Below are 27688 nucleotides of genomic sequence, written 5' to 3'. Positions count from 1 at the left end.
GGGCATGAAGCACTGATCCACCCCAAAGTACAGTTTTGTGCTCTATTCTTCAAGGAAGCTCCTTGTCACTGGCTATAGCTCCTAGAACAGTGATTCTCAACTTTGGGCAGTTTGCCCCCCAGGGGACATTTGACAATGTCTGGAGACATTTTTGGCTGCCACAATTGCAGTGAGGGTTGATGTGGCATCTAGTGGATAGGGAGCAAGGACACTTCTAAACACCCTACAATGCACAATAGCCCTCCCCCTGCCAACAAAGAACTATCTGGCCCAAGATATTAATATCTTCAGGTTAAGAAACCCTGTTCCAGAACAAACATCATTACTTCACCAACCAGTCTAAGTGCCCCTCAGTGTTTGTGAACCTCATGCACATCACCAATACAATCAGAAATGTGTCAAAGAGACAGGCTGCATGGCAGCTTCTGGCAGCCTTGATCAGGGTATCACAAATCCAAGCCCTGGGCCAGCAACTCAGTGTTCCCAGCAACCAGAGTGAACAGGTTCTGGGAGAACAACCCACATTAACCAAGCCCTCAAGAGAACAGAACATCAACCAATCCCAGCTTATTCATTCACTAGAAGCTGGTGCACGAATTCGTGCACAGGTGGGGTCCAGCCAGCCCACCCCTATCGGGGCTGATGAGGGTGGGGCCAGCTGGGGGGAGGGGCCGTCCCCTGGTTGAACTCCCAGTGGAGGGGACAATTTGCATATTAGCCTTTTATTATATAGGATAACTGGAGAGCCCCCTGCCACAAGATCTAGAAAGATCAAGTCCTCCTCCAGATAATGTGACCCTGGTGATTATCTTGGTGAGGGCAAAATTAGGACTAAGGAGCTGTAGATTTCCAAAGCTAGGGCTTTCTTCTTCTAGTGACTACCCCTTGGTTAATCTTACACTATTCTGGGGAAAAATCAGGTCTAGAGAAAACTCTAGGCCCAGTCAACCAGCATCGCAGCATGCTCTCATTGGACAGAGCCTACCAATTCTTATAAATCTTCCCTTCTGACAGCTTCCTTTCATCTGTGACCCAAAGCTCCTTCACCTAATTGCTGACAAACTGCAACATGATTGAAAAGAGATGGCTCACATCTCAGAATTTTGCCTTCCTGAACACATGCTGGTCTCCTTGATGAAGATAACAACCCATCCTATGGGTACTGCCTTCTAGATTGAATGGCTGATTGCATGCATTGTATGCTATTTTTCACTGGCTTTCATGTTAAAGGTAACCTCATTTCCAATGCTGCAAATTCATCTTCTCTCGATTCATTTACATCGAGTGTAATCACTGAATGTATAAAATGAAATGTACCTCGTGATGATACATTTCATCTTAAATTGCAGTATCAACAGTGAGCACCCCTGGTATGTAAGCCCCCATGCAGGGAACTATCTTATTACATCATAGTGTGCAGGGGCTGGTAAGAAATCTCATTACCCCTTAGCTACCTGGGGGAGGTGTGCTGTCAGGAACAGAGGAATCTCTGGTAAGAACAGTTCATCTCTGGTGGCATTAGTACCCAGCAGTACAGGTCCTGAAACTTGGTTGGCCCCCGTTGGCTTCTCGGGCTCTGAAAGAAAACAGAAATGGCACAACAACCATCAGAGAGCATCACAGGCCCAGGGGGTCACAGCACGCATTGCACCTGGTGTCATCATGAACCCCTGAGCAGAGTGCCTTGGTGATGTTTGTCTGGATCCCTATAGAGATGGGATACCATCCCTGAGAGGGCAAAACCCACTGCCAATTAAACCTGAAATTTGAACCAGACGGCCAGAGAAACCGACCTCCCAAGGCCGTAGCAGAAAGGAAAGCAATGGGTAAAAGATCAAAGACACATGCTTCCTCTCACACGCCCAGGGGGTCACAGCACGCATTGCACCTGGTGTCATCATGAACCCCTGAGCAGAGTGCCTATAGAGATGGGATACCATCCCTGAGAGGGCAAAGCCCACTGCCAATTAAACCTGGAATTTAAACCAGACGGCCAGAGAAACCGACCTCCCAAGGCCATAGCAGAAAGGAAAGCAACGGGTAAAAGATCAAAGACACATGCTTCCTTTTCCCTCCTGTCAGCCAAAACCCACAAAACAGCTAGAGTGGGATGTGTCCGCATGGGCCCTCGTCAGTGAAGTCTGAGGACAGCCTGTCTGGAACAGGAAGGGAGGGGATTCGGTTCCCAGAGAGCAATGCCCAGATGGGCCATGAAATGAAGTCTCGGGAAGCCTGTATGGGCATGAGAAACCTGGGAACGCCGATGTGTGGACTCCCGCAGCCTGTGCCTGTCATCCAGAAGTCTCAAGGCCTCTGCTCACCCAGCAAGGGAAGCCAGTGGGGCCTCTGGGAGGCCTGGGTCCCACCCAGACACGCTCATTCATTTGTCGTCACTGCTTCCTGCTGACTCCCACAGCATCCGACTGCTGATGGTTTGTTTTCGTCTTTATAGGTACTTATCTCCGCTGCCGCTGCCTCACCAGTGGCACCTTCCTATCGCCTAATGCTCCTGCAGGTGCATTCCTATCGCCATGTTACTGGTGAAGTGAAGGAAGGACACCTTCCTATCGCCATGTTACTGGTGAAGAAGTGAAGGAAGGACACTTGCAGCACAGCCCTGGGAGTTCTTTGGAGGCTCGTGCAACAAAGAGTGGAAGCAGCTCTCTGAGCCGTGCTCACCCTCCACCCCACACTAAGGAAAACTGCCCTAAGGACTGACCCCAGTGTGGCCACACAGAGTCTGAGATGCAAGGGTTTCGGTGGAAAATAGCTCCCACAGCACAGGATGGAAAGAGGATACACGTGGGCCCCAACTGAGCAGAGGGAAACCCGATTTTCTCTGCGGGACTGACAAACACCTGTGGATGACACATCCAACACGCCGGCCCGCCAGCTGCTCGGCTCCCTTGGCTCGGCCAACCTTCCCCCCAGCCCACTGCAGCAAACCATTTCCAGGGACATATCCTGGACCTTGTCGTCACCTGCAAAGTGCTGACTCTGGAATTTGGGCTGTGAACTCCTTCAGGTCAGAGACTGTGTTTTTGTTCATCTCTGTGTTCCCAGAGTCCCCCACAGTAAGTACCCAGAGCTGATGTTGAGTGACAGTTGATGAATGAATGACTCACACTTAGAAATCCCACTCTCCAACCAGAACTACCATCCTTCTGCCCTTCACTCTTGGAATCAAAGTAAACATGCTCCCAACCTGTCTGAGATCTCTGGCTCCTTATACTCTCCAGCTCACCCAGGATACAAGTCTTATCCTACAATCACTTTTCTCTGCACAGCCTGGCTACTGTAACTACACCGCACTCGGATCTTACCAGGACCTTTCTGCTGCCTTCCCCCCACCCCTCAGGCCTAAGCACAGGACCACTCCAGCCCTCATCTGCCTGCTTTCCTGCCCACAGGCTGAGTGCTTCTGAAAAAAAAAAAGATCATTCTTATTAGCATCATTGCAAACGTTTGGCTTATATCCTCAGTGAGGCCTTGTGTTGCTAGGAAACTCTACATGTCCCTGGCATGGCACTTCCTCGTTTTCAAGAGGAAATGTACCAAACCTCTACCTCTTTCTTCCAGTCCTCTTCTCTGATGTGGCCCATCTTCCCAGAGAAAATTGGGGCCAGCCTCCATGAATTATAATTTCCCCCTGTTTCATCTGATCCTGACCTTTCTCCCTCCCATCTCTAAGGAAGATTTTACCTGTGCTTTTAATCAAATAAGTTCCTCCTTCTTCCTATAAGATTCCATTCCATCAATGATTTATCTTTCTTTCACCTTCCCTTTATTGACTGATCTCCATCTCTCTCTATAGTGACAGGCAGACAGATAGAAAGAAAGAAAGATATATAGATAGAATAGATAGATAGATAGATAGATAGATATTAGATAGATGATAGATAGATAAGAGAAAAGAGATTTTATTTATATATCTATATCTATATCATCTATATCTATATCTATATCTATATAGAAATAAACTACCTTAAACTTTGTCTCTCCCTTTCTTCTCCTCTTGTCCCCTACTCTCTGTATTTGTGAAATATATATACACAGAGGAGTATATGCATAAACATACAGGTGTACATTGTACACACATGTATATATCTATGTGTATATATTTATATATACACATCTATTTTTTTCTCTCAAACATTTTCCCATCCTTCATCACCTCCACTAGTTACAAGCCCCAACACGATGTCAGTGGAGAACAGATGGGACCAGAAGTCCACTTCTCAGGCAGCAGTAATGAGAAGCCAGTCGATACATGTCAACACCAAGATGACAGAGATGTTAGAATTATCTGACAAAGACTTAAAGCAGCCATGATAAAAACACTTCAATGAGCAATTGTGAATTGAAGCAAATGGGAACAAACAAACAAACAAAACACATGGAATCCTCAGCAAGGAAATAAAAAGAAATCCCAGTAAAGAAATAGGAGACATTTAAAAAAATTAAAATTTTAGAATTAAAAAGTATAATAACCAAATTAAAATTAGTAAATGGGCTCAAATAGCAGAACGGAAGGGACAAAGGAAAGAATTGGTAAACTGGAAGATAGAACAATAGAACTTACTCAGTGGGGCAACAAAGTGAAAATAGACCAAAAAAGAAATTTAAACAGAGACTTAGGGATCTATGAGACCATGTATATATATACATGACATTCAGATCCCCAGAAGAGAAGGAGAAAATAGGCAGAACTGAAAAATCAATAAAAAAAATAATGGTTGCAAATTATCCAAATTTGACAAGAGACATAAACCTACAGATTCAAGAAGCTGAGCAAATCCCAAACAAGCTCATTAAACTCCAGAAAATGAAAAACAAAGAAGAAAAATCTTGAAAGCAGCCTGAGAAAAAGGATGTCTTAGCTATAGATCAGCGAGAGATCAGAAAGACCATCTGCAAATAGACCTAGCAATGGCATTTTTGGGATTTGTCCCAGAGAAATGAAGATTTATGTCCACATAAAACCCACACAGATATTTATAGCAGCTTTATTTGTAATAGCCCAAAACTGGAAACAACTCAAACTTCCTTCAATGGGTGAATATTCAAATAAACTATGGTACATCCATACCATGGTACACTACTCAGCAAGAAAAAAAGGAACATACATTTAACACATGCAACAGCCTGAAGGAATCTCTAGAAAATTACTCTGAGTGAAAAAAACTCAATCCCAGAAGGTCGCATATTGCATGAGTTCATGTATATAATAGTCTTGAAATGTCAAAATTATAGAAATGGGAACAAATGAGTAGTTTCTAATTTGGTAACAAATGAGGAGTTAAGGAAAGAGTGAGATTAGAAGGGAAGGTAGTGTAGCTATAAAAAGGCAACAGAGAGATCTTTGTGATGAAGGAAGTGTTCTGTGTCTTGACTCTATCAAGGTCAAATTACAGTTGTAATATTGTACTATAGTTTTGCAAGATGTTACTATTAGGGTTAAATGGAACATAGGATCTCTATATTAATTCTTGTAAATGCATGTAATTCTGAAATTATCTTTCCCCCTACCCCCTAAAAAAAAGTAATTAAAAACAAGTGTGCATAATCTCCAGAGTCACCCTGAATCATAACCTTCACATTTAAGTTTAAAAAGCATTCATCTAGACTACTCAACCAGGATGTTAGGAGAAACTCAAACTTCATTTTCATGAGGAGCAGTTGAAGGAAAGAGAACATTTTATCTTGGGAAATCTTGGAGATTATGAAAGTTTTCTTTTCCCAGAATATGAAGGGATTAAACAGGAGGAGTTACACTTGGTTTGTGTGGCACCAGGAAACGGAGAGGCTGATTGTAGGGGAAAGGGCACACGCTTCAGCATTGATCAGGCCTGAGCTTAACCCCAAGTGCCACTATTTCCTATTTTAAGACTGGGCAAGTCAGTTAACACTGACCCTCTGTTTTCTTGTCAGTAAAACAAGGCTTATGATTTCTATCTCAATCCATCCATCAGCGGCTAAGCAGAGAAACAGAAACTGCGCCAAGTACTAGCAAAAGAAGGAATGTAGTGCAGGGAACTGATTGCAGTGATAAAGATAGAAATCCATGTTGACGACGGTGATAGAGAAGCTGAGATTTGCAGATTGCTCCGATGACGGCAAAATTAAGAGTGTAAAGATCTCAAATTCGGATGGCTTTAAAAAGACGAATTCGTTGGAGTAAGGTGGTACAGGATAGGACCTTGAGGTAATCCACAGATTAGCAACAACAAGCAGCAGGCAGTTGAAAGAACAAAGGGAGGGTGCAGTGTTACCCAGGAGCCAGGGTCACCAGGTAACATGGAGGACTCAAACAGCGGGAGCTGGAGCCATGGAGATGCAGTCACTAATGGGAGATGCTCCATGAAGAGAAAGAGGGAGGATGTGCTCTACCTTCCTCCTTCCCTCTACCTCAACCTGCCACTGGTGCGTCCACTGGCCAAACCCAACAGGAAGCCAGAGCACCCCTGAGCCTGAGAGAGGCAGCCTCCAGGTCAGCCCCTGCTCTCCAGGGCAGAGGAGGGGTCAGAGGCAAACAGACCCAGGGCTGGCACAGTCACAGGAGGTTTGTGAGGATGCAGCATATGTAAGATGCCTAGCACATAGTAGGTGCTCAATAAATAAATGGTAATTATAACTTATATGGGCCAGACTTTTATAATGGGCATTTTGAACCACATTTTCTCATTACTTTGTAGCTGAATATATAGAAGCTCAAGCGGGGATATTTGGCTCATGCCACAAGCACTCTGCCAAGAATGCTTATTTTTTTATTTTTTCCAAATGAGCAGCATATCTGAGAAACGTGAAAAGCAGCCCTGTCCTAAAGTTTCATTGTATAAAGCAAATGTTGAGTTTTCACAGCTGCTGGCTGCAGTCTACCCAGAGGAATCGTTTCAGTGAAATATTAATCTCTGAGAAAGCCACGCTAGGGTAAGACTGCACAGTAATTCAAGCAGCATGTGCAAAATGTATTTAGTGTTGGCCAGGAACGGTTTTAATTATGTGAAGTCTTCAGAATGAGAACCAAGTGTTGACGATGTTTGACTACATCACAAAAGCTCTGGGTGCTCCCAGCTCTCTCCCCAGTTTCGGTGTATTTCTGCAGTCCCTGAACCTTAAACACAAAAGAAGCTCCCATGGAGCTGGATGATGGCACTGTCAGAACCACAGTGCAACCAGCAGAAAAACAGCCAAGACAGGAAACATCAGCACCGGCAGTCCAAAGACCTCCAGTGCAGTGTGAAGGTCAGATGCTCAGTGGGGAAGAACCACCAAGGTAGGGACAGAAGGAGGGGTGAGACTCCAAAGGAATTTTCAAAACCTGGGAGGCAGGATGCAAGCTGGTTTCACCAGAGTTCACAGGTGAGCGCAAGATGCAGTGTTTGCTGTGCGTCCGCAGAACACCTAACATCTCCTTGGAGTTTCTGATGAAGCGTTGGACTTGAAGTAGCACCTGGGAGTAAGGAGAAGGCCAGGGCCCATCCCTGAGGATGATACAGGCACTGGAGACTGGTCCTTGAAGGTAAGAGTTGAGCTAATACTATGGGTCTTAAAACTGACCAATGAGTTGAAGCCAGAAGGTGTCCCCTAGGTTGGTGGGACAGACAGAAAACCCAGGAAGTTACAGACTAGCTTTCAGCCTCTGGGTTCTGTCCGTGGGTGTCAAGAGGCCTCCACAAAGGAGAACATCAGAAATGGACATGAGTTTGGAAAAGAGACAAGCAAAAGCTGGCCCTGTGAGGCAAAGCACATGGTTGGAGATGGGCAGGAGGGTTCTCATGACTAGCCTTAGAGCTTTGGGTTGGCCCACCGGCACCGATGCCCTGATACCTATGCCCAGAGGGTCAGGTCTCAAGGATTTACTGCTTCAAGTCAGATAAACTCAGGCAATAAGATGGGTCTGGTTCTAGCTGGGAGGAGTAGGGCAGGCAGCCATACCACCCTGACCTGAAAGGGGAGTCCAGAACATTGAGGTTGGACAAGGGGAAGATGGAAGACTCTACCTGGATTTCCCAGATATCTTTCCAGCCCAAAGTGTCCTAAATCCATTGCCCCCACCAACCTACTTTCTCTGTTCTCTACAATGTTCATAATATCCTTAGCTTCCCAATCCCTCAGGCTCAAACTTGGGGTCTTTCGCTCTCTTGGCCTGAAAAATCTATCTCATGTCCATTCTAACTCTCCATCCCCACTACCACTCACCGAACTCAGGAATTCCTTCCCTTTCTTCTCCACCTACCCCAATATCATATACTGGTGCCGGAGCATTCTGAAACAAGTGTTCTAATAATGCCACTATTCTGTTCTAAAATTGTCACCTGCAGAGTAAAATTCAAATGTGAGCCTGCAGATCAAGGCTCTTCATGGGTTCTTGCCAGCCCTTCCAACACTGCCCAATGTCCAGGCCGATGGAGTCATTCTCTTCTCCATCTACTTCCCACCTAGTTCTACCTCTGGGTTTTGTTCTGCTAAATGTACTTCTCTACATGACTGCATTTCTGGATCCTACCCATCCTTCAAGATCCATGCTACGTCCCCTCCTGCAAGAACATTTTTCTGATCCTCCCCTATGTATATAATTGCTCCCTCCTTTTGGACTCTCATAATCCTGTGTGCCAATCTTTTTCAGACAGTAAAAGTCCATGCTTTTTATCTACTTATATTAGGCTATAAACTATTTGGGAATAGGGGCCTTATATCAGAGTCTCCTTCATGGAGGAGGCAAAAGCAGACCCAAGAACACTGAGTTTGTCCAGCTTGTAAGAAATATAAAGAAGTTTTGGGGGAGCCCTGACCAGTTTGGCTCAGTGGATAGAGCATTGGCCTGCGGACTGAAGGGTCCCGGGTTCAATTCCGGTCAAGGGCATGTACCTTGGTTGCGGGCACAACCCCGGTGGAGAATGTGCAGGAGGCAGCTGACCGATGTATCTCTCTCATTGATGTTTCTAACTCTCTATCCCTCTCCCTTCCTCTCTGTAAAAAAATCAATAAAATATATATTTTTTTAAAAAGAAGTTTTTTGGGAAAGCTTTGGAAAGGAAGCTTGGAGTCATACTGAGATCCTGGAGTGATAATTAAAGCCATTTCAGAGTCATTATCTGAAGTATGAAAATAGATGAGGCAATCCTGACAAAGGCCAAGGCTGGACCCTGGAGAAGGAAGAACGTGTCATGGAGACTGGCAGGAAGTGGTCAGACAGAATCACAGCCTTCAGACCACACTGGGCATGAAAAGAATTTCAGCCCCATTGGTCAGCCTCACCATATGTGCTTAAATAATTATGACCAATCCTGTGTGGCTTTCTCTCTAGTATTGCAAGTAGGGCAGGACATGTTGGCAGACTTGTGGATCCTTATCCCAGGCCATTAAAAAGGCGATTCACTTGCCATTTTATTCCTAACCAGTATTTAAGCAAAGGCTTCATTCAGTCTACCACCAGGGAGACCTCCCAAGTCCAGCATATCAGAGGCATCTGCAAATGTAGACTCAGAAATAATGCCCAACCAGGACCGTGCAAAGGGGAACAAGGAGCATTCCGGGTTCTGATGCTTTTCTGTTTTGGCCTACTAGTCCCAAGCTGACTTCTAAGAGTATTACAATTATAAAAACCAGAGCATAAGCACAGGGACCCTGATGAAGTCAGAGAGATGGATCAAAAACCCTGACTATATGCCCGGCTGCCGTGGCTCAGTGGTTGAGCGTCGACCTATGAACCAGAAAGTCATGGTTCAATTCCCGGTCAGAGCACATACCTGGGTTGCGGGCTTGATCCAAAGTGGGAATACAGGAAGCAGCCAATCAATGATTCTCTCTCATCATTGATGTTTCTATCTCTCTCTCCTTCTCCCTTCTTCTCTGAAATCAATAAAAAATATATTTTTTTAAAAACCCTGACTACAGGGCTTCTCTGAAATCAATAAAAATATTTTTTTAAAAAAACCCTGACTGTAGGAAGTCTGGAAGCCCAGGCAACCCCTCATGGAGCTGGAGAAAAGGAAAATCCTAGGTAGCAGGTACCAGTCTTCCTGCAGGAACTGTGTGGATCCTTGGGGAGGCGAGAAGCTTCCACCTGAGACTCCTGATGGCTCCTCACCAGGGGGAGCTAGTCCCACAGCCACACAGGCCTGGCTCCGCGCCAATTCAATTCAATGCAGACAAGGTGCTGAGCACCTGGGGTGTGACAACCCTGAGCTGAGCAGACACCTTTCTGATTCTAACAGGGAGCCCCATCAAGCCAGCTCAGCAGCTCCCCTGAAAGCACACTGGTCTTGCACCTCCCCCCAACACAATGGAGTTCAACCTGCTTGTTTCTAGGGTTCTACCAAGGCTTGATTTAAATACCATTTTAAAAATCATTTTTAAAACTTCAAACAGACACACTCAAGTGTGTGATATGCCAAATGTAAACCATCACAGACTCCACGAACCACAGGTTAGTATAGTCATACCCACCTCCAAAAATATAGGCTCTCTTGCCAACACCATGAATATGTCTGAACACAGGTAGATAGGGCATGAATGAGGAAAGCTGTAGTTCCAAACATGTCTTTTAACAGTTCACACCCATACAAGTCTCCTCCTGCTGTGAAACTGTCCGATCAAGCGCGTCCACCACCCGGGCTCACCTGTGACACACTCAACTAAATGCAGGCAAGGCTCGGGATACCCAGGCTCATGTAAAGATTAATGATACACTGGACAGTGAAAAGTGACATATGGCACAATGGTAAGTATTGTTGGCAGCTTTCATGCTTGTTTAATCCTTGGAGTGCTTGGCGGGCTTTTAAAAATCCAAACGACCAACTCAGAAATGCAGGGCCATGCCGTGACCATCCCTCCTCACCCCATAAAGTGTCCTGATGAGTTTCGACTCAACATTTCAAATTAATTTTTTTTTACTGTGTTAAAGGTTTTAAGTGATTACTACAGAGAAGCAGGCACGGAAGCTTCTGAAAATAATGTAAATAACATAATTCCCAACTCATAATGGCAAGTATATTTTCTGTCAAACAAAGGTATAACTTGGTTAAAGAACCTGTTCATCTATTCATTTCATTTAGATGCTTTATAATTAAGAGATGCAAACAGTCACATAGCGTTAGTGAGTCAATTTTAAAACCAAATTTTGCTATATTCCTTTCAAGTTTCTGGGTCACTTTAGTCAGAATAACCTGACTCTGGAAGGTCTCTTATTTAAAAGCGTCACCACTTCCAGTGTCCAGCTGTCACAATTCTCTCCAGGCCATCCAGCCCGCATACAAAATACAGGGACGCATTAAGAGTGAGGAGGCTATGAGGCTGCAACTGTCATCCCAAACCCTCAACTTCAAATTTTCTAGCTCATCATAATGATCTCATTGTTTTCACTCATTAACTGTATGTTACCAAATAGAATGATCAAATAAAATGATGATTATACAAAAATATTTGTTTCTTCTGCTTTCCTCATTGATATTCCATATAAGATTTCATGAGAAGAGTTTTAAGACTAAAGAATTGAAAATCAGCTCTAGCCAGTTTTGCTCAGTTGGTAATAGCGTTGGCCTGCGGATTGAAGGATCCCAGGTTTGATTCTAGTCAAAGGTGCCTGGGTTGCAGGCTCGATCCCCAGTAAGAGGTGGGTAGGAGGCAAGCAGATCAATGATTCTCTCTCATCATTGATGTTTCTATCTCTCCCTCTCCCTTCCTTTCTGAAATCAATAAAAAAATATTTTTAAAAAACTGAAAATCACTGTGTTTTTCAATACACAAGAGAAACCCAATATATTAAGCAAGAAAGGATAAAAAAAAGAGATCTTTTCGTTAGAAAGGAAGAAACCAGATGTGAGTTAGTGTGCTTCACACATAGTCCCAGATGCAAACCTAGGGGCCAGAAAAAAAGAATCTTGTTGAATTAGTGAAACAGAACTAGTGTGTTTCTTGCTTTTTGGAGTTGGGGTGGGGGCTTTTGGAAATGGAGAAACGGGGAAGACCATAGAGGAAGTTCTGCTTGTCCTATGAGAACCACTTCCCCACAAGTAAGTCCGCAGGCCTTTCTCTGTGTGAAGCAGGGCAGACCAAAGAGAGATGGCCAGTGGGAAACCGCATGTGGCCGCAGACCATTAGAGCCAGCATAGCTGAGGTGTCAGCAAAACAGAAAGAATGTCCTGAGCAGTGAGGCCTCTGGATTTGTGGTAGAGAAAAAAGTGGCAACCAGACACATGATTTTGAGGGGAGGACGCCAAGGGAAAAGTACAGCCTGGAGGGCAGAAGCAAAGCACAGGCGAGGAATCACTCATTTCCTCTTTTATTGATGAAGCACCATCAATACAGGCATGATGCTAGTAACTGGCTGGTAGTCAAAACAGACCAACAACTATGGCAGACACTGACATTCATCTCCCCAACAGGCATCCCCCTTCTCAGTGCTGGGTGAGCTCCACTTCTGTTGTGTGTCCATCCTCCCTGGCCCAAGGCGTGGGTCACGCAATTGATTCACATCACTCATGGGGGTCTCCTTGCCATTGGTTTATCATGGGACCCAATCCTGGCCCATGGGTCTCATTAGAAGGACCTCTATCCATGATATAATTCAGTTGTTCTCGAATATTTCTGTGTCTCTAAAGTCCTGTTTAAAATGTTCAGCACAGAGGCCGTCTCTATTTGAACCTGGACAAACACTAAACTAATGATCGGTGGGGTTACTAGACAACCTGATGGACAATGGTAACTGAACTGACTTCCTTGAAACGTGTTAGATTTGTCCTTTCAGATGCTAAACCTGACCTCCAGGGTTTAAGCCTACACATGTTACCATTTCTGATATTATTACCTCAATTTGACAAATATCTCCTGTGCTTCTGTAGTACTCAGTGAATAAGACAATGTTCTAATCTAGGCACTTAAGTTCAGGGATTCTCTAATCCATAACCTAATACCACACTGTCTTCTCCGGATTGTAACATGAACAAAATCATCAGGTTAGAACTGTAAGTCCAGGTGTGTCCTTCATCAATCACAGAATAATTCACACCTAACAGTTTTTGTATCTAAAACAGAGGTTCAGTTCTTGTTTCTTTTTGTTTGTTTGTTTTTTTGTTTTATTGTTGTTAATCCTCACCTGAGGATATTTTTCCCATTCATTTTTAGAGTAGGGGGAGAGAAACATTGATTGATGTGAGAGAGACACATTGATTGGTTGTCTCCCGCACACACCCCGACCTGGGGGCCAGGGATCAAGCTGGATGAAGTATGTGTCCTTGACCAGGAATCGAACCTGAGACTCTTCAGTCCGCAGACTGACGTTCTAACCACTGAACACACCAGCCAGGGTTCAGCTTCAGTTCTTCCTATGCCAGAGACCTATTAAGAACCCTAAACGGCTAGATGGGTCTGAACAGGGACAGAGAAGGGAGAGGAGGGAGCTGCACAGGCAAAGAGGGGAGAAGACTACATTTTAGGAATGTTGACACTAGACGGGGGTTCAGTCTCAGTTCCATCATTTACCAGCTATGTGACTTTGGGCAAATGACTTACCACTTCTAAACTTCAGTTTGGAAAACAGCAAATACAACTTAATAGCCTTAAGAATTCTGCTTGACAATGAGGTCATCCACGTGATGCACCAGCAGATAAACTCCCAGGATGTGCACATGGTTCTGAGTCACACATCTAGAATGGCCACAACTTTTTTCTTCACTGGAGGAATCAGTCCACTAAGCATTAAAGAAACAACTAGACATGTTCCCTTCAAATTGGTCATGTAGTCCTTTCATTTTAAAAAATATATATATTTTTATTGATTTTAGAGAAAGGAAAGGAGAGGTAGACAGAGACAGAGAGAGAGAGAGAGAGAGAGAAACATCGATAACATCAGTTGCCTCCTGTATCCCCCAAACCCGCAATCTGAGCATATGCCCTGACTAGGAATCGAACCCGCGACCTTTTGGTGTAAAGGCTGTTGCTCAACCAACTGCGCCACACCAGCCAGGGAAGTCCTGTCATTTTAATGTTGAAGCATGTCACAGGTCATTTCTCCCATGGTCTCTCCCTTAGTTCCCCTGAATGAAAGCAGCATCTCCTAACTGGCCCCCCTACCTCCATTCTCTCTCCACCCTGCAATCCAACCTCCACTGAGCCACCAGAATTATCGTTCCTGAGCAGGGCCTGGTAAACTACAGCTCACAGCTAAGTCCAGCCCATGGCCTGTTCTTTGTACGTACCGTTTTATTGGAACAGAGCCATGCTCATTCACTTACATACTGTCCTTGGCTGCTTTCGCCCTGTAGTGGTAGAACTGAGTAGTTGCGACACATCCAGCAAAGCTTAAAATGTTTACCATCTGGTCCTTGACAGAAAAAGTCTGCTGGACCCTTGGTAATGTGTTCCAGAACACTCCCCTTGCTAGCTCATCCCTCCCTCCAGTGACTTGTCTCTAAGAGGAAGCCTAAGCCGTGTTCATGGCCCTCACCTAGCTTTCCAGGCTCATCTCTCCCTACTCCCCCTCGTGCAGCCTAAACTCCATCCTCACTGAATGTGAGTCCTCCAAACACACCAGGTTCCTTTCACCTTGGACACTGCCACCCCTTTCCACACAGAAGACTTCTACCTATTCTTCAAGATTCTTCTTAAGTATCCCTTCCTTTCTGAAGCCTTCCCAAATTGCCCCCTCAGTCCTATCCTAGGGTCAGGCACTAACTTATTAGAAGGTGATATCCCACCAATAAATGGCAGGTCATATACTGTCAATATGAGTCTACATATCTGTCTTCCTCACTAGACACCTCATTCTAACTGTTCTCTCCCGTTCCCTCCCCTGTTCTTTTCCAGCATAGTACCTACCATAGTATTCATGCATTTCTTTGTGTATTTGTTTCTTTAATCTCTTTCTCGAACAACTGTGAACCCAGGAAGGCAGGAACTAAGACTGTTGGTTTCATCACCACATTACCATCACCTGTCTGGAGCCAGCCACATAGTAGTTGCTCTATTTGTTCAATGAACAAATGAAAGAATGAAAAAATTTTATGAATGAATCAAATACAAATGAAAGAAGCTAAGGTATCAAAGCTGTTATTTTCTGAGCATGCCCCATTCTGCCTCTGAGACCCTCTTGCAGCTCCACGGTCCAGAAGGTTGGCTGGGGATAAGCATCACAAATAACTTTGGAGCATGTATACAGCCTTAGTCACTCACTCTTGAAATCGGTGTGGAATGTTTACATAGTCCTTTCCCAGGAGAGCAAATTCAGACCCATGGAACTGGAATAAAGCCCCATGTATGATGATATCACTGAGTCCATGTTTGCACTGAACCATCTAATATCCCGGCCACACCCTCTGGGCAAAGGACATCCTCCATTCCTTACTGACTGAAAAAGGTGGGCACGATTCCTGCAGCCTCATCCCTCTGTCCCTAAGGAGAGTGTCCTGTCTGTCCACCACACCCACACCCAGCCAAAGGCACTCCGCTCCATGCTCACACCCAGGTGGGAGACCTTGGCAAGATGGGGTGGGGAGAGGGTCAAGCAGGAATGATCCCCCCCTGCCTCGCACAGTATCTAGTACCCAGGGAGATGGGGTGGGGAGAGGGTCAAGCAGGAATGATCCCCGCCCCCCACCTTGAACAGTGTCTAGTACCCAGGAAAACTTCACGCTTGAAATGTGACCCTTGAGAGATGTATTATTCACTGTTTTTGATACCCAAAGCTCAAGATCAAGCAAATAATTCAGCTAAGTTGCTACTTCATATGAATATATATGTATATGGTGTCCCAAAAAATGTATGCACACAATGTCTGTAGAATATATATATCCCAAGGCCATTTCTTGTGTGGTCTTTCTGATCTGGACAGTGTCTTTGGTAGAGGCACATCCATAAAGGCCCTCTGTGGAGGTGTGTGCACTTCATGAGAAGTTCCAAAGAAGAGCAAAGATGCTTTTCAACCAAGGCAACTTCATGAAGTTGGCAGCCAAACCCTAATTCCAGCCCTGAGCCTCAGAGATGTCAGCACCATGAACTAAGGCAAACCTGAGTTACTTGTTTAAGTCAGCATTAACTCCCCATGGTCCCTACCTGTGGTCTGAACAACAAAGAATCTTATGTGTTAAAACACAGAGACTGTCTTTGGCTCTAGATAAATACATCTTCTCAGAGCCTGTTGAACCTGTGTCCTTTAAGCCTGGTAACAAAGCATTCATAAGGAAATGTCAGTGTTTTCCACTATTGAGAACTTAAATGGCAGCAGCCAAATCATTGAGGGTTATTCCAAGCATAGGGTTGTCACCCAGCAAACCTCCTTATAATGTGTCTCCCATTTCCTATAAGATCTAAGCAACTGTCTCCTTCTATAGACTTACTTTCTACCCAATCACCTTTCCTTCTGCTCAGAGGATCAGGTGTCTCATGTCTGGTTCAAAGCCAGTGTCCCCTCCCCCTACCCACCGCAAATCCACCAGCCCCACTGTGCTGGGTCCCTTTCTCTCCTCTCAAGGCTTTGTGTCACCCATGACCATACCACCCTGAGGTCCACAGAGCAGAAACCAATTCCCTGTGCACAATTGAAAGACAATTCAGAGGAGATGTTAATATGGTCTGGATTTAACATGTAATGATCCACAGTGGGGTATCATGGAAGAAATCTTCTCTATTCCACTGAATAAAACTGACAATCCAAAACACCTATCAGGGACTTGTTAGTGATTTCTAACCGTCTTTATGGAAGCTGTCCAGAACATGGGGAGAAACATTTCAGATCTGTGTGAAAGAAGAAAATCAACATACAGATACTTCTCCCAGTGTGCAAGGTGCGTTTGTGGCCACTTTGTGGGGCCTCCTCTGGCTCTTCCCCTCCCCATTTATAATTAACAGGCCTTTTCCATCTCTAAAATATTCCTTCTACCTAACACCCCAGTGATCATCTTCTCTCCCTGATACTTTCAGAGCCAAACTTCTGGAAAGAACGGTCTATGCTTGGCGTCTCCACTTCCTCTCCCTACATTTGCTCCTCAACCCACCTCGCCTTTCAAACTCACTAAGTCACCAACAGCTCCCTAATTCTCAAATCCAAGGATATTTTATTTCTTTCCTAGGTGATTTCCACATCCCTTGAGGTTACTGATTCCCACATTCCAGTCTCCCATTTCCTCCTACCTCTCTGCCCAGCCCTTCCCCACTGCCTCCACCAGGTCCTCTCCTCACCGTCCTTCGAGGTCAGTGTTGTGACCAAGCCCCCCACTCCCAGAGGCAATCTGGCACAGATATTGATAGCACAGGCCCCGGATCCTGACTGCCTGGGCTAAAGTCCCAGGTCCACCACTTACATCTATCTGTATGACCTTAGGCAGCTACTTACTATCCCTGTGCCTCAGTTTATTCCTTTAAAAATAGGTATAAATATAGTCTTTCCTGGCAATGGTTATTGAGAGAATTAACACACATAAAGTACTAACACAGCACACACTCAATTAGCATTAGCCATTATAATTCCTCTCCCCGTGCTCTCCACGCTCCTTGAGCAACTGAGTCACATTGTGATTTCATTCCTCTTGCTAGAAGTTTGCATACGAATCTGCTTTAAGACCTCTCTCCTGAACGTCAAACCTACAGAACCATGTGCCCACTAGATGTGTCCTCCAGGCCATCCCTGCGGTACTTCAAATTCAGTGAGTCAGAAACTGAGCTAGACATCTTTTCCTTCAATTGCTGCTCCTTCCTCCTCCTCCTCCTCCTCCTCCTCCGCAGGTCCACCACTTACATCTATCTGTATGACCTTAGGCAGCTACTTACTATCCCTGTGCCTCAGTTTATTCCTTTAAAAATAGGTATAAATATAGTCTTTCCTGGCAATGGTTATTGAGAGAATTAACACACATAAAGTACTAACACAGCACACACTCAATTAGCATTAGCCATTATAATTCCTCTCCCCGTGCTCTCCACGCTCCTTGAGCAACTGAGTCACATTGTGATTTCATTCCTCTTGCTAGAAGTTTGCATACGAATCTGCTTTAAGACCTCTCTCCTGAACGTCAAACCTACAGAACCATGTGCCCACTAGATGTGTCCCCAGGCCATCCCTGCGGTACTTCAAATTCAGTGAGTCAGAAACTGAGCTAGACATCTTTTCCTGCAAATGCTGCTCCTTCCTCCTCCTCCTCCTCCTCCTCCTCCTCCTCCGTTACCTCTCATAATGAATAGCCATACGATCCTGCCTCTCGGTTGCCCAGGCCAACATGCCCAAGTCATCGCAGACTCCTGCCCCACCCTTCCTCCCCCGCTAGATCAGTCACCAAATCGTGTGGACTTTATTGCCAAAGTATTTCTTGAGTCTGTTCCCAATTCTCCACCCCTATTATTAGTGTCTTAGATAGAAGCTCATTATTTCTCACCTGGATGATAATAAGTAACCATAATATTAAAAATAATATTGGCCACTATTATCACATGCCAATTATGGGTTGATCAGTGTAATAGACAGTTCACATATTTCATTATACACAATCCTGACCACTGTCCATATCATCCATGTGGGAGGAATTAGAGTCCTTGTTTTCAGATGAGAACACAGAGGCTCAGAGACATTTAATTAACAGCCTAAGCTACACAAAGACGTTGTGGGGTTGGGATGTAGGCTGAGGTCTGGCTGACTTCACCTCAGCTTTCCCCACTCTATAAGCCACACTGGTGTCCTAACTTGTCTTCCTGCCACCAGTCTTATTCCTCTTCGATATCAACTCTATGGCCAGAGAGGTCTATTTTCACAATGAAACTCTGACCCTGTCTCTCTTCTGTGTGAAATCCTGCAGTAGCTCCCCAGTGCCTGCAGAATAAAACAAATTCTTCAGCAAGGCTGTTCCTGATGTGGTCACTTTTATAGATGGTCCATTTACAGATCTGTCTCCCTCCTCTCCAACCTTCCTCCCTCCCGTCCTTTTTTGGAGCACACCCAGCCAGGCTGTCCTCCTCGCCCGTCCCTCTGCGCGGGATGCCCTTCTCTCATCAGACCGGATGCCTCCAGTTCAGCCTCCTAGATGCACGTCTTCTTGGAACCACCTGCTGTCCAAACTGAGTTCATCTAGGCACCCCTCACCTGGAAGCCCAGGACACTCTGTGATGGCCTGCAGCACAGCATCTGAGAGTGGTGCGACATTCACTGATCAAGCACCTACTATGTGCCAGAGTTCCCATTAGACTCCAGTGACTTGGGAATCAACAAGACATGTGTCATACTCTCCGAGAACTCACTTTCATGAGAGAGATGGACAGTACAGGGCTGTGCTACTTCCTCTGATTCCCATCTCCACGCTGGACTGCTAAGGTTCTTGAGTAGGAAGAGCATCTTGTTCATCCTTGTGTCCCCAGGGCCTAGAACAGTGATGGCGAACCTATGACACGTGTGTCAGAGGTGACACGCGAACTCATTTTCTTGGTTGATTTTTCTTTGTTAAATGGCATTTAAATATATAAAATAAATATCAAAAATATAAGTCTTTGTTTTACTATGGTTGCAAATATCAAAAAATTTCTATATGTGACATGGCACCAGAGTTAAGTTAGGGTTTTTCAAAATGCTGACACACCGAGCTCAAAAGGTTCGCCATCACTGGCCTAGAACGTGCTGGGCACACAAGGGTGTCAGTCAACACTGACGGCTTGAGCTAAGCAGACACGCAAGGCTACCAAACTATCTGTGAGCACACAAGCCCACCCCCAGGAACACTTCATTTTCACGAGTGTCTTCTCCAGACTCTGAGCGTCCAAGTGGTTGTCTGCATTTTCACGAGGTCCTCCCAGTGCACCCTGCTGCTCTGACATGCAGCAGGCTCTGACGTTGGAGAATTTCCAGGCCAGCCTTGCCTTCCCTGCCCCTGTAACTGACCTGCTGCGAGAAGAAAGCACCAAGCCCTCACAGCAGGAAAGTGGCGGTGCTGACCCCCCACAGGCTCACGGTCCATCTCGCTGCAGCAAAGGGAGCTGCTGTCAGGGCTGCTCAGCCATGTGGCACACAGCACAGGAGCTTCAGGAAGCAAATGCACGTGTCTTCCAGGGAGAGCCTTTCCCATCCCCTCCCACGGGCAGCGGGGGCCTGTCTTGTCCTAACAAGATGAGGGAGTGAAAGGACAGGCCAGCCGTGTCTGTGTGCGTGCCCAGGGCAAGACGGCCTCAGGCAGCCCTTTTGATCGGGTCCCTGTGCAGAAACAAGATCCCCTGAAAGCTGTTCCCTGCCGTCTGAGTGACACAGGCAGGAGGGCACAGGGCAAAGTGGAGAGGCTTAAATTACAGCAGGTGTTCGGTAAAAGCCTTCTTTTCCTCCCAAGTTTATGGGGACTTCTCTGCTGAGCAGCATTTCCACCTCCTCTGGGGTAGGGGGCGGGGGACAAAGTGCAAGCAGCCCAGGTGATCAAAGAGGGGGCGGGAGGAGGAAAGGAGAGGTGCTGAACCCCAGAGCAGAGAGCTTCCAACTGCCCCGGGGCGGGACTCAGACATCAGGCAGGGGCGAGGGGAAGGGGGGAACCTGGGAGGAAATAGCTGTTTCCTCCCTGGCCACAGCAGCCCGCACACCTGGACTTTCCTTTCTGAACACTAGATTCTCTAAAAGCATCTTTGATGATAATATGACCATCCTGAGACTAGCAGCGGTTCTCAACCTGTGGGTCGCGAACAATGAAAATACATCCTGCATATCAGATATTTACATTATGATTCATAACAGTAGCAAAATTACAGTTATGAAGTAGCAACGAAAATAATTTTATGGTTGGGGGTCACCACAACATGAGGAACTGTATTAAAGGGTCGCGGCATTAGGAAGGTTGAGAACCACTGGTGGTGAAGATCTGGGAGTCCAGTGGCCTGAATATGATCCCAGGTCCACCTCTGGGCTATAGGTGGGACCCTTTCTCCTCCTCTGATACCGACCTCAGAGGGTGGCTGTGGGGATTGCTGCAAAAAAGGCACATAAAGTCCTCAGCATGGGGCCTGGCACCTACCCCAGGTGTCACTACTATAAGCCAACACTAGGAACCACCCATGGGACCACATTCCCTGGAGGATGCTCGGAAGAGACCACCCTTCCTCTGCGTCTGTTCCTGACTACGGGCTGGATTGGGTCTTCCTCTGACCTGGCCCTGGTCCACTGCGCTGAGTTGGTCTGTTTTCTTGTCTGTCTCCCCATTCAGGCCACGAGCACCTTGAGTCAGAATGTGACTTCCATGCTAGAACATTCATTCGTTCATTTGTCACTCACTTTGTACTAGCAGGTCACTAAGTGGTGAGTAAATGAATGAAGTCTGGGGACAACCTATAGAAACACCTATATAGAGCATCCAACCAACAAGCATATGTAGTCCTAGCCGGTTTGGCTCAGTGATTAGAGTGTTGGTCTGCGGACCAAAGGGTTCTGGGTTCGATTCCGGTCAAGGGTGTGTATCTTGGTTGCAGGCTCCTCCCTGGCCCGGGGCCCTGGTCAGGGCTCATGCAGAAGGCAACCAATTAATGTGTTTCTCTCACATCAATGTTTCTCTCTAGAGTCTTTCCCTCTCTCTTCCTCTTTCCCTAAAAATCAATGGAAAAATATCCTCTGGTGAGGATTAACAACAAAAATAATAATAAATAAAAAGAAAACAAGCATATGTACCTGTCACCTGCGGTGAAACCTATGCAAAGGCTTTGGGTTCAAAGAGAACTGCAAGTGTGAACTTGATCCCCAGGAAATGTGTCCATCCTGATAGTTATCTGCTGGGTCACATGCTGAGTTTATTTAAGACAGATCTGATCTCTACCTGTGTGTGTGTGTACATATCTCTGTCTCTGCCTCTCTCTTTCTCTCTCTCTCTCTCTCTCTCTCTCTCTCTTTCTCTCTCTCTCTCTTCCTCCCTCCCCACTTCCATTACTCCTGCTCACCCTCCTTCCCTCTAAGTCCTGAAAAACTTATCAGTTACTTAGCAATTCATCGAGACTTTTGGATGCTCTAAAAATAATGTTCACAAGTCCAAACTGGGAAGGGGCCATCACAGTTCATCAGCCAGGGCTTTGAAAAGAAAACAAAACAACAGTCCCCAACCGTGGAGCACAGCTTTGTTTGTGACTGTGGCTTCTTTGCTTACTGGAGAGTGTCCCTCCCCTGGCCCCTGGGCTCCAGTCCCACTGCCCCAGGAGGAAGCAGGCCAGCAGAGACAGGAGGCAGGGCCACCATTCAAAGAGCCCAGCACACCTGAGCTTTAAATGTCACCCCACTGTCTCCCAATAGCAGGAACAGACTCCTGGACCGCTGAAAAGTCACAGCCACCTCCCCAGGCCCAGCTCCATTGGCCCAGTCCCACCATCACCTCCACGTCTGCCAGGCCCTTCCTTGGCTCTGGGCCGTGTACATGCAGATTCCTATCTGTAACAGCCACGATCGCCAGTCCCACCAAACCCAGCAAGCTCCTACATTAAGACCAGCTCAAATATCTTCCCTCTAAAGCAGCAGTTGCCAACCGGTGGTCCGTGGACCACTGGTGGTCCGTGAGGTCAGAAAGGTTGGCGACCGCTGCTCTAAAGCCTTTCCTGACTCCTCCAGCAGAGACTGTGGCTGGTTCCTTTGAGCTCCCAGATCTCTCCTATTCTACTTAATACACCCTGGTGACCTGTTCATGTGTCCATCACGTCATGGACTGTGACCCTGATGATAAGCACCATGTCCTCATCATGTTTGTGTCTCTGGCATCCAACACAGAGCTACTCACCCCCCAAGCACACCCTAACATCTCAAGATCCCATCGCCACTCTAGTCTAATCTGGTCCAGAGCAAATGCCCCTTACAGCACCAGACAGGATTTCACACAGAGTCAAACATGAAGGTACGTTTCACAGGGAATAGTCCAAGACCTAACAGGGTGAGGTGTTTCTCCTAGAACGAGACACACAAGCAGAAGCCAGCTTCATTAAGAATCTGGTTAGTTAAGCGGTGCTTCCCAAGAGGGCAGCCAACAAAGTGTGACATCAGAGGTCTGGAAGCCTGGCCCCAGGCCTGACAGGCCCTGCTGGGCTAGTTTATCTTCTGGACCAGGCTATGAAAGCCTCCCTGAAAATGCAAGTGATGCCCAAAGATCTTGGGTCTGACTTTTCCTCCAGGCATTAGCACCCCGGAGAAGGGCGATCTGTTTCTCAGATCAGGCAGCTGGTGACTCAGGAGACCAGGATAATGCCAGCAGGCAGTAAGAGTCTTCATATGAAGGGAAAAGGCGGGGGGGGTGGGGGGGGGAGGAGGGTCTGAAGGGTCTCTGATGTGTTGATGGGCAGGGAAGTCTGACCCTGTCCACCCTCAAAAGCAGGCTTGCTAGAGTATTTCTGCAACCCCGAACAAAACTGCAAGGCATTGCATGCATCAGGGAACCTCATCCCACTGAAGTTTGGGGGAAAATCTGCCAAAAAAAGCAAATTAGGGGGATCACAGCTGTGCAGAGCAGCTGTGGAGGAAGCCAGAGTACACAAAGGTGCAGGTAGTTTGGCAAGGCAGTCTGGCCTACCGAGCAAGTGGCCAAGGCACCAGCAACGAGACACTCAGCTTTCAAAGCCCAGGGCTGCATTCAATGAAATAAAAGGTTCCAAATTGGTGAAGTGATCCGCCATAACCTAGTATCGGGAGTCACACACAACACACACAGCGGGTCAGTGCCTGGTTCAAACCTAGTTCTCCAAAACCCCAAATGGGTCATGAAATTCTCTTAACAAGGTTTACCTTTAATATATAAATGTTCCTCGTAATACTTGGAGAGAAGGCGTGCTCTGTACCTGATCGAGTATAAGGTAGGAGACCCAGCTGGTGCATTCACCCACCCGTCCCACATTCGCTGACTGATGTCACCAATATTTATGTGCTAGGTGCACACTGCAGGGGGCACGTGCTTAGAAAGGACAAGGCTGGAGTCAGGTAGTCCCTGCCCCAACTTTGCACCTCTCTCCTCCACGCAGCTATGTTGACTCCACACCCCAGCTCCAAAGGGTTAATGCTCTTCTGACCCTGACCAGGCAAACTTAAGGCTTCATTTAGCATCAAGTTCACTGGTGCTGACCTGGCACTGTGACAGGGGACTGACCCCAATGTCCTGTTCCTCTGTGGCTGAGGGCAGGGTAAGGAGGAGAGGAAAGGAGAGGAATTGTAAAAAATAACGCCACAGTGCTAGGTCACAAGTACGGTGTAGGTGGAAAGCCCAATGGATTTCAGCTCTTACTAATGCACATAAAGCTCAGCTCATGCTTATTGAGCACTTACTATATGCAGGGCATTAGGTTATACCCTTTACCTGCATTATGTGAAGAGATATCTGTGTGAATCCTGGCCCTACCCCTCGTTCACTGTGTGACTTTGGCCAAGCTCCTTAGCCTCTGTGCCTCCATTTCTTTGTCTGCAAAATCTATACTAATAAAAGGGTAATATGCTAATTAGACCGGGTAGACCAGACATCTTCCAGACGTCCTTCCGGACAAAGCCACAGCGGCAGCAGCGCATTATGTGAAGAGATATCTGTGTGAATCCTGGCCCTACCCCTCGTTCACTGTGTGACTTTGGCCAAGCTCCTTAGCCTCTGTGCCTCCATTTCTTTGTCTGCAAAATCTATACTAATAAAAGGGTAATATGCTAATTAGACCGGGTAGACCAGACATCTTCCAGACGTCCTTCCGGACAAAGCCACAGCGGCAGCAGCGGCAGCAGCTGGGTGATGGGGGCGGCACCTTCCCCTGATCAGCCTGGTTGCCTCCCGCAGAGGGAGGCCAGACTGTGGGTTAGGCCCTCCGGGAGCAGGCCTAAGCCGTCAGTAGGACATCCCCTGAGGGCTCCTGGATTGTGAGAGGGGGCAGGCGGGGCTGAGGGGAGGCCCCCCCCCCCAGTGCATGAATTTTGTGCACCAGGCCTCTAGTAGGGTAATAACAGTACTAACTTTAGAGCGTTGTTATGAGGATTAAATGAGTAAAAGCATAAAATGCTAAACCTGAACCATGTCCTGGCACAGAATAAGCACTAAGTACTAAAATGAACAATTATTATCCCTTTAGTTAGTCACACTACTTTGCAGATAAAGCAGGCTGTTTCTGCTTATTTTAGCAATAAGGCTTTGAGAGACTGAGTCAACTTGCTCAAGGCCACAGAGTTAATAAGTGGCAGAGCTGGGACCTGAACCCAGGCAGCCTGACTCCAAAGCCCACAGTCTTAAGCACCACGGTGAGCATGGCACTGTGCTAGGTTCTAGGTACATAAAGAGCCGTGGGAGATGAACTAGGGATCCCTATGCAGTGCAGTATACACTACACAAGAGAGATATTGAAAGAAAAAAGGGGGGGAGGAGGGATGGGGCTCCGGTAACAGGGAGCAGCAGTCTGCAGGACCTGAAGAATGCTCCACCCACAAGGGGATTGAGTTCTAGCCCCAAGAATGATGAGAAATTTGCCAGCCAAGGAGGAAAGGAATTCCAAAAAGTCAGGACCTAGAATAGCAGGAGAATAGCCCAGGAATGAAGGGAGATTGGGGACAGAAGCTCGTATAATTGTCCAAACTGGAGCAGATAAGAGGATGAGAATAGTGAGTTGCGCCCCAGCTGATCTGGCTCAGTGAATAGAGCGTCAGCCTGCGGACTGAAGGGTCTCGGGTTCGATTCCAGCCAAGGGCATATGCCCAGGTTGCAGGTTCGATCCCCAGTAGGGGGGCGTGCAAGCAACAGCCAATCAATAATTCTCTCTCATCATTGATATTTCTCTCCCTCTCCCTTCCTCTCTGAAATCAATAAAAACATATTTTTTAAAAAAAGAATAGTGAGTTGGGTGGTATGGTAGGGCAGGCACACACAGCATAAAGTTAGGCTGGGAAGGTAAGTGGAGGCCGGTCATGAACAGCCATGTGTGCCAACATCAGAAGTTAGATTTTATCTGTGAGACAGTGATTTGTCAACTTTATTACGGACAGGATCTACCTTCGTAAAACAGGTGTAGATTCCCACCCCTGCTGTTAGCTCCGGGGGCGGGGGGGTGGGGGTGAGGGGTAACAAGGGTCTTAAGGGACTGTAGTAGCAAGGCCTGCTGGGGTTTTAACAACAGAATTCTTGCCCAGGAATGAAGGGAGATTGGGGACAGAAGCTTGTATAATTGTCCAAACTGGAGCAGATAAGAGGATGAGAGTTGGAAATAATAGCGCTCTTCTTGAACTGTTACATGATATCAGGGTTTCTCAATCTCAGCACTATTAACATTTGGGACTGATCATTCTTTGTGCGCAGGGGCTGGGGGGTAGGAGGGGGGCGGGCAGAGGCTGTCCTGTGCATCCCAGGAAATTTAGCAGCATCCCTGGCCTCTGCCCACCAGATGAACAGCATCCTCCCCCGCTTACATGTAGACAGCCAAAAATGTCTCCAGACATTGCCAGATGTCACTTGGGATGCGAAAGCAAAACCCTTGTTGAGAACCACTGCTTTAAATCCTCCCATTCCTCTTTTACAGATGAGGAAATTCAGCCACAGAAAGGCCACAGCCAGGATTTAAACGCTGGTGGTCCGGCTCCAGGGCCCACACTCTTAGCCACCTAGCTCGACTGCCTTTCCAGGAGAGGGAGACCAAGCCAGGCTTCTGAAGCAGATTATAGATTTGGTGACAGACTGGATGAGAAGAGGATGGAAGAGTGAGGTTCAAAGGTGAAATGTCAGTGCTGGCCACTGAACTGGGAGAATAGTAGGTACTAAATACGTCTTTTTAAGATTTGAATAGAATCAAGATGTATTGGCTCCAAAAGGAAAAAACTTGGTCGTGTGCCCCCCTTCCCTCCCCCCCAAACCAGCAAGAGGTGGTGGGTTCCTGCTCAGACTGGAGAGAGGAGCCCTCTGTAGGACTGGGTGTGGATATGTCCTACAAACCAGCTGGTACCCAAATCCCGGCTGGGCCCCTTCCCAGCTGTGTGGCCCTGGGCTCCTTAGTTAACCTCTCCGCGCCTCACTTAGCCCTTTGCAAAACAGGAATGAAAGTTCCTACTCTTAGACTCGATGTGAGAACTCGGGGAGTTAACAGCAAAATGCCAAGCTTCCCACGATGGGGTTGCCCACCCCCCTCGCCTTGGGGAACCACCCTTATTACCTCCTCGGCCTGGCGAACGTCTATATCCAGTACTCCTCTCCACGCCCCCACCCCCACCCGCCCCAACCCAATCATTGGGAACCTCCGAGCCGCAGGGAGCCCTCTGCGCCTCTCTCCACCAGCAGAGCGTCCCCCCAGGGCTTTAGGCGGCGCCCACAGCCTATTCACTCCCCAGTCCGCTCTGATTGCGGGGTTCTGGGAGTCGCCAAAAGCGCGTGGCGAGCTGGGTGCCTCCGAAAGGAGCCAGATAACTGAGTTCCACGTGAGCCACGGACGTTGCAGGCAGGTCCGCACCCGGCCGGCGCGGGTCAAAGCCAGTCGCTGCCGCGGGCGGGCCAGCCCAGTCGCTGCCCCCGGAGACCCAGGGCAGAGAGGCGCCGAGATTTGGAAATCACCTACCCCGAAGCCAGGCTGCAAAGGCAGGGAGGTGAGAGTTATTGGATCCGAAAGAAAGAAAGGGAAAGAAAGAAAAAAAAGCAGGGGGCGGGGGAAGCAACAGGAAAGTAGGAGGAAGAGGAGGCAAAAAGAAAGCGCTGGGAAGCAGAGTTCGCGGGGGCACCCAGCCTCCAACACCTGGGCAGGGATGGGGACAGAGCTGAGGCCTCGGGTC

At 47.0% G+C, this 27688-nt stretch overlaps 1 protein-coding gene across 4 annotated transcripts in view; it reads right to left on the bottom strand.

Moving 5' to 3' along the window:
* The window catches only part of EVA1A (eva-1 homolog A (C. elegans)), a 57502-nt gene that overhangs the window by 20226 nt on the left and 9588 nt on the right, over window positions 1-27688 (bottom strand). Inside the window, exons 1-2 of one of the 4 annotated variants that reach the window (XM_005853114.2) lie at window positions 19225-19337; window positions 1455-1576 (exon numbers count right to left, since the gene is read on the bottom strand). In XM_005853114.2, the coding sequence (XP_005853176.1) occupies window positions 1455-1576; window positions 19225-19327 (225 nt within the window). In that variant the 5' untranslated portion in view covers window positions 19328-19337. Of the gene's footprint in view, window positions 1-1454; window positions 1577-13515; window positions 13607-14820; window positions 14852-19224; window positions 19338-27688 lie in introns of those variants that run through there. The other 3 variants (XM_005853117.2, XM_005853113.2, XM_005853115.2) reach the window with 3 other exon arrangements.

This window comes from Myotis brandtii, unplaced genomic scaffold, assembly GCF_000412655.1.
Source record: "Myotis brandtii unplaced genomic scaffold, ASM41265v1 scaffold1, whole genome shotgun sequence".
Lineage (NCBI taxonomy): Eukaryota > Metazoa > Chordata > Mammalia > Chiroptera > Vespertilionidae > Myotis > Myotis brandtii.
The sequence above is the reverse complement of the archived record's forward strand: the minus strand, read 5'-3'. Positions and strand labels throughout refer to the sequence as shown.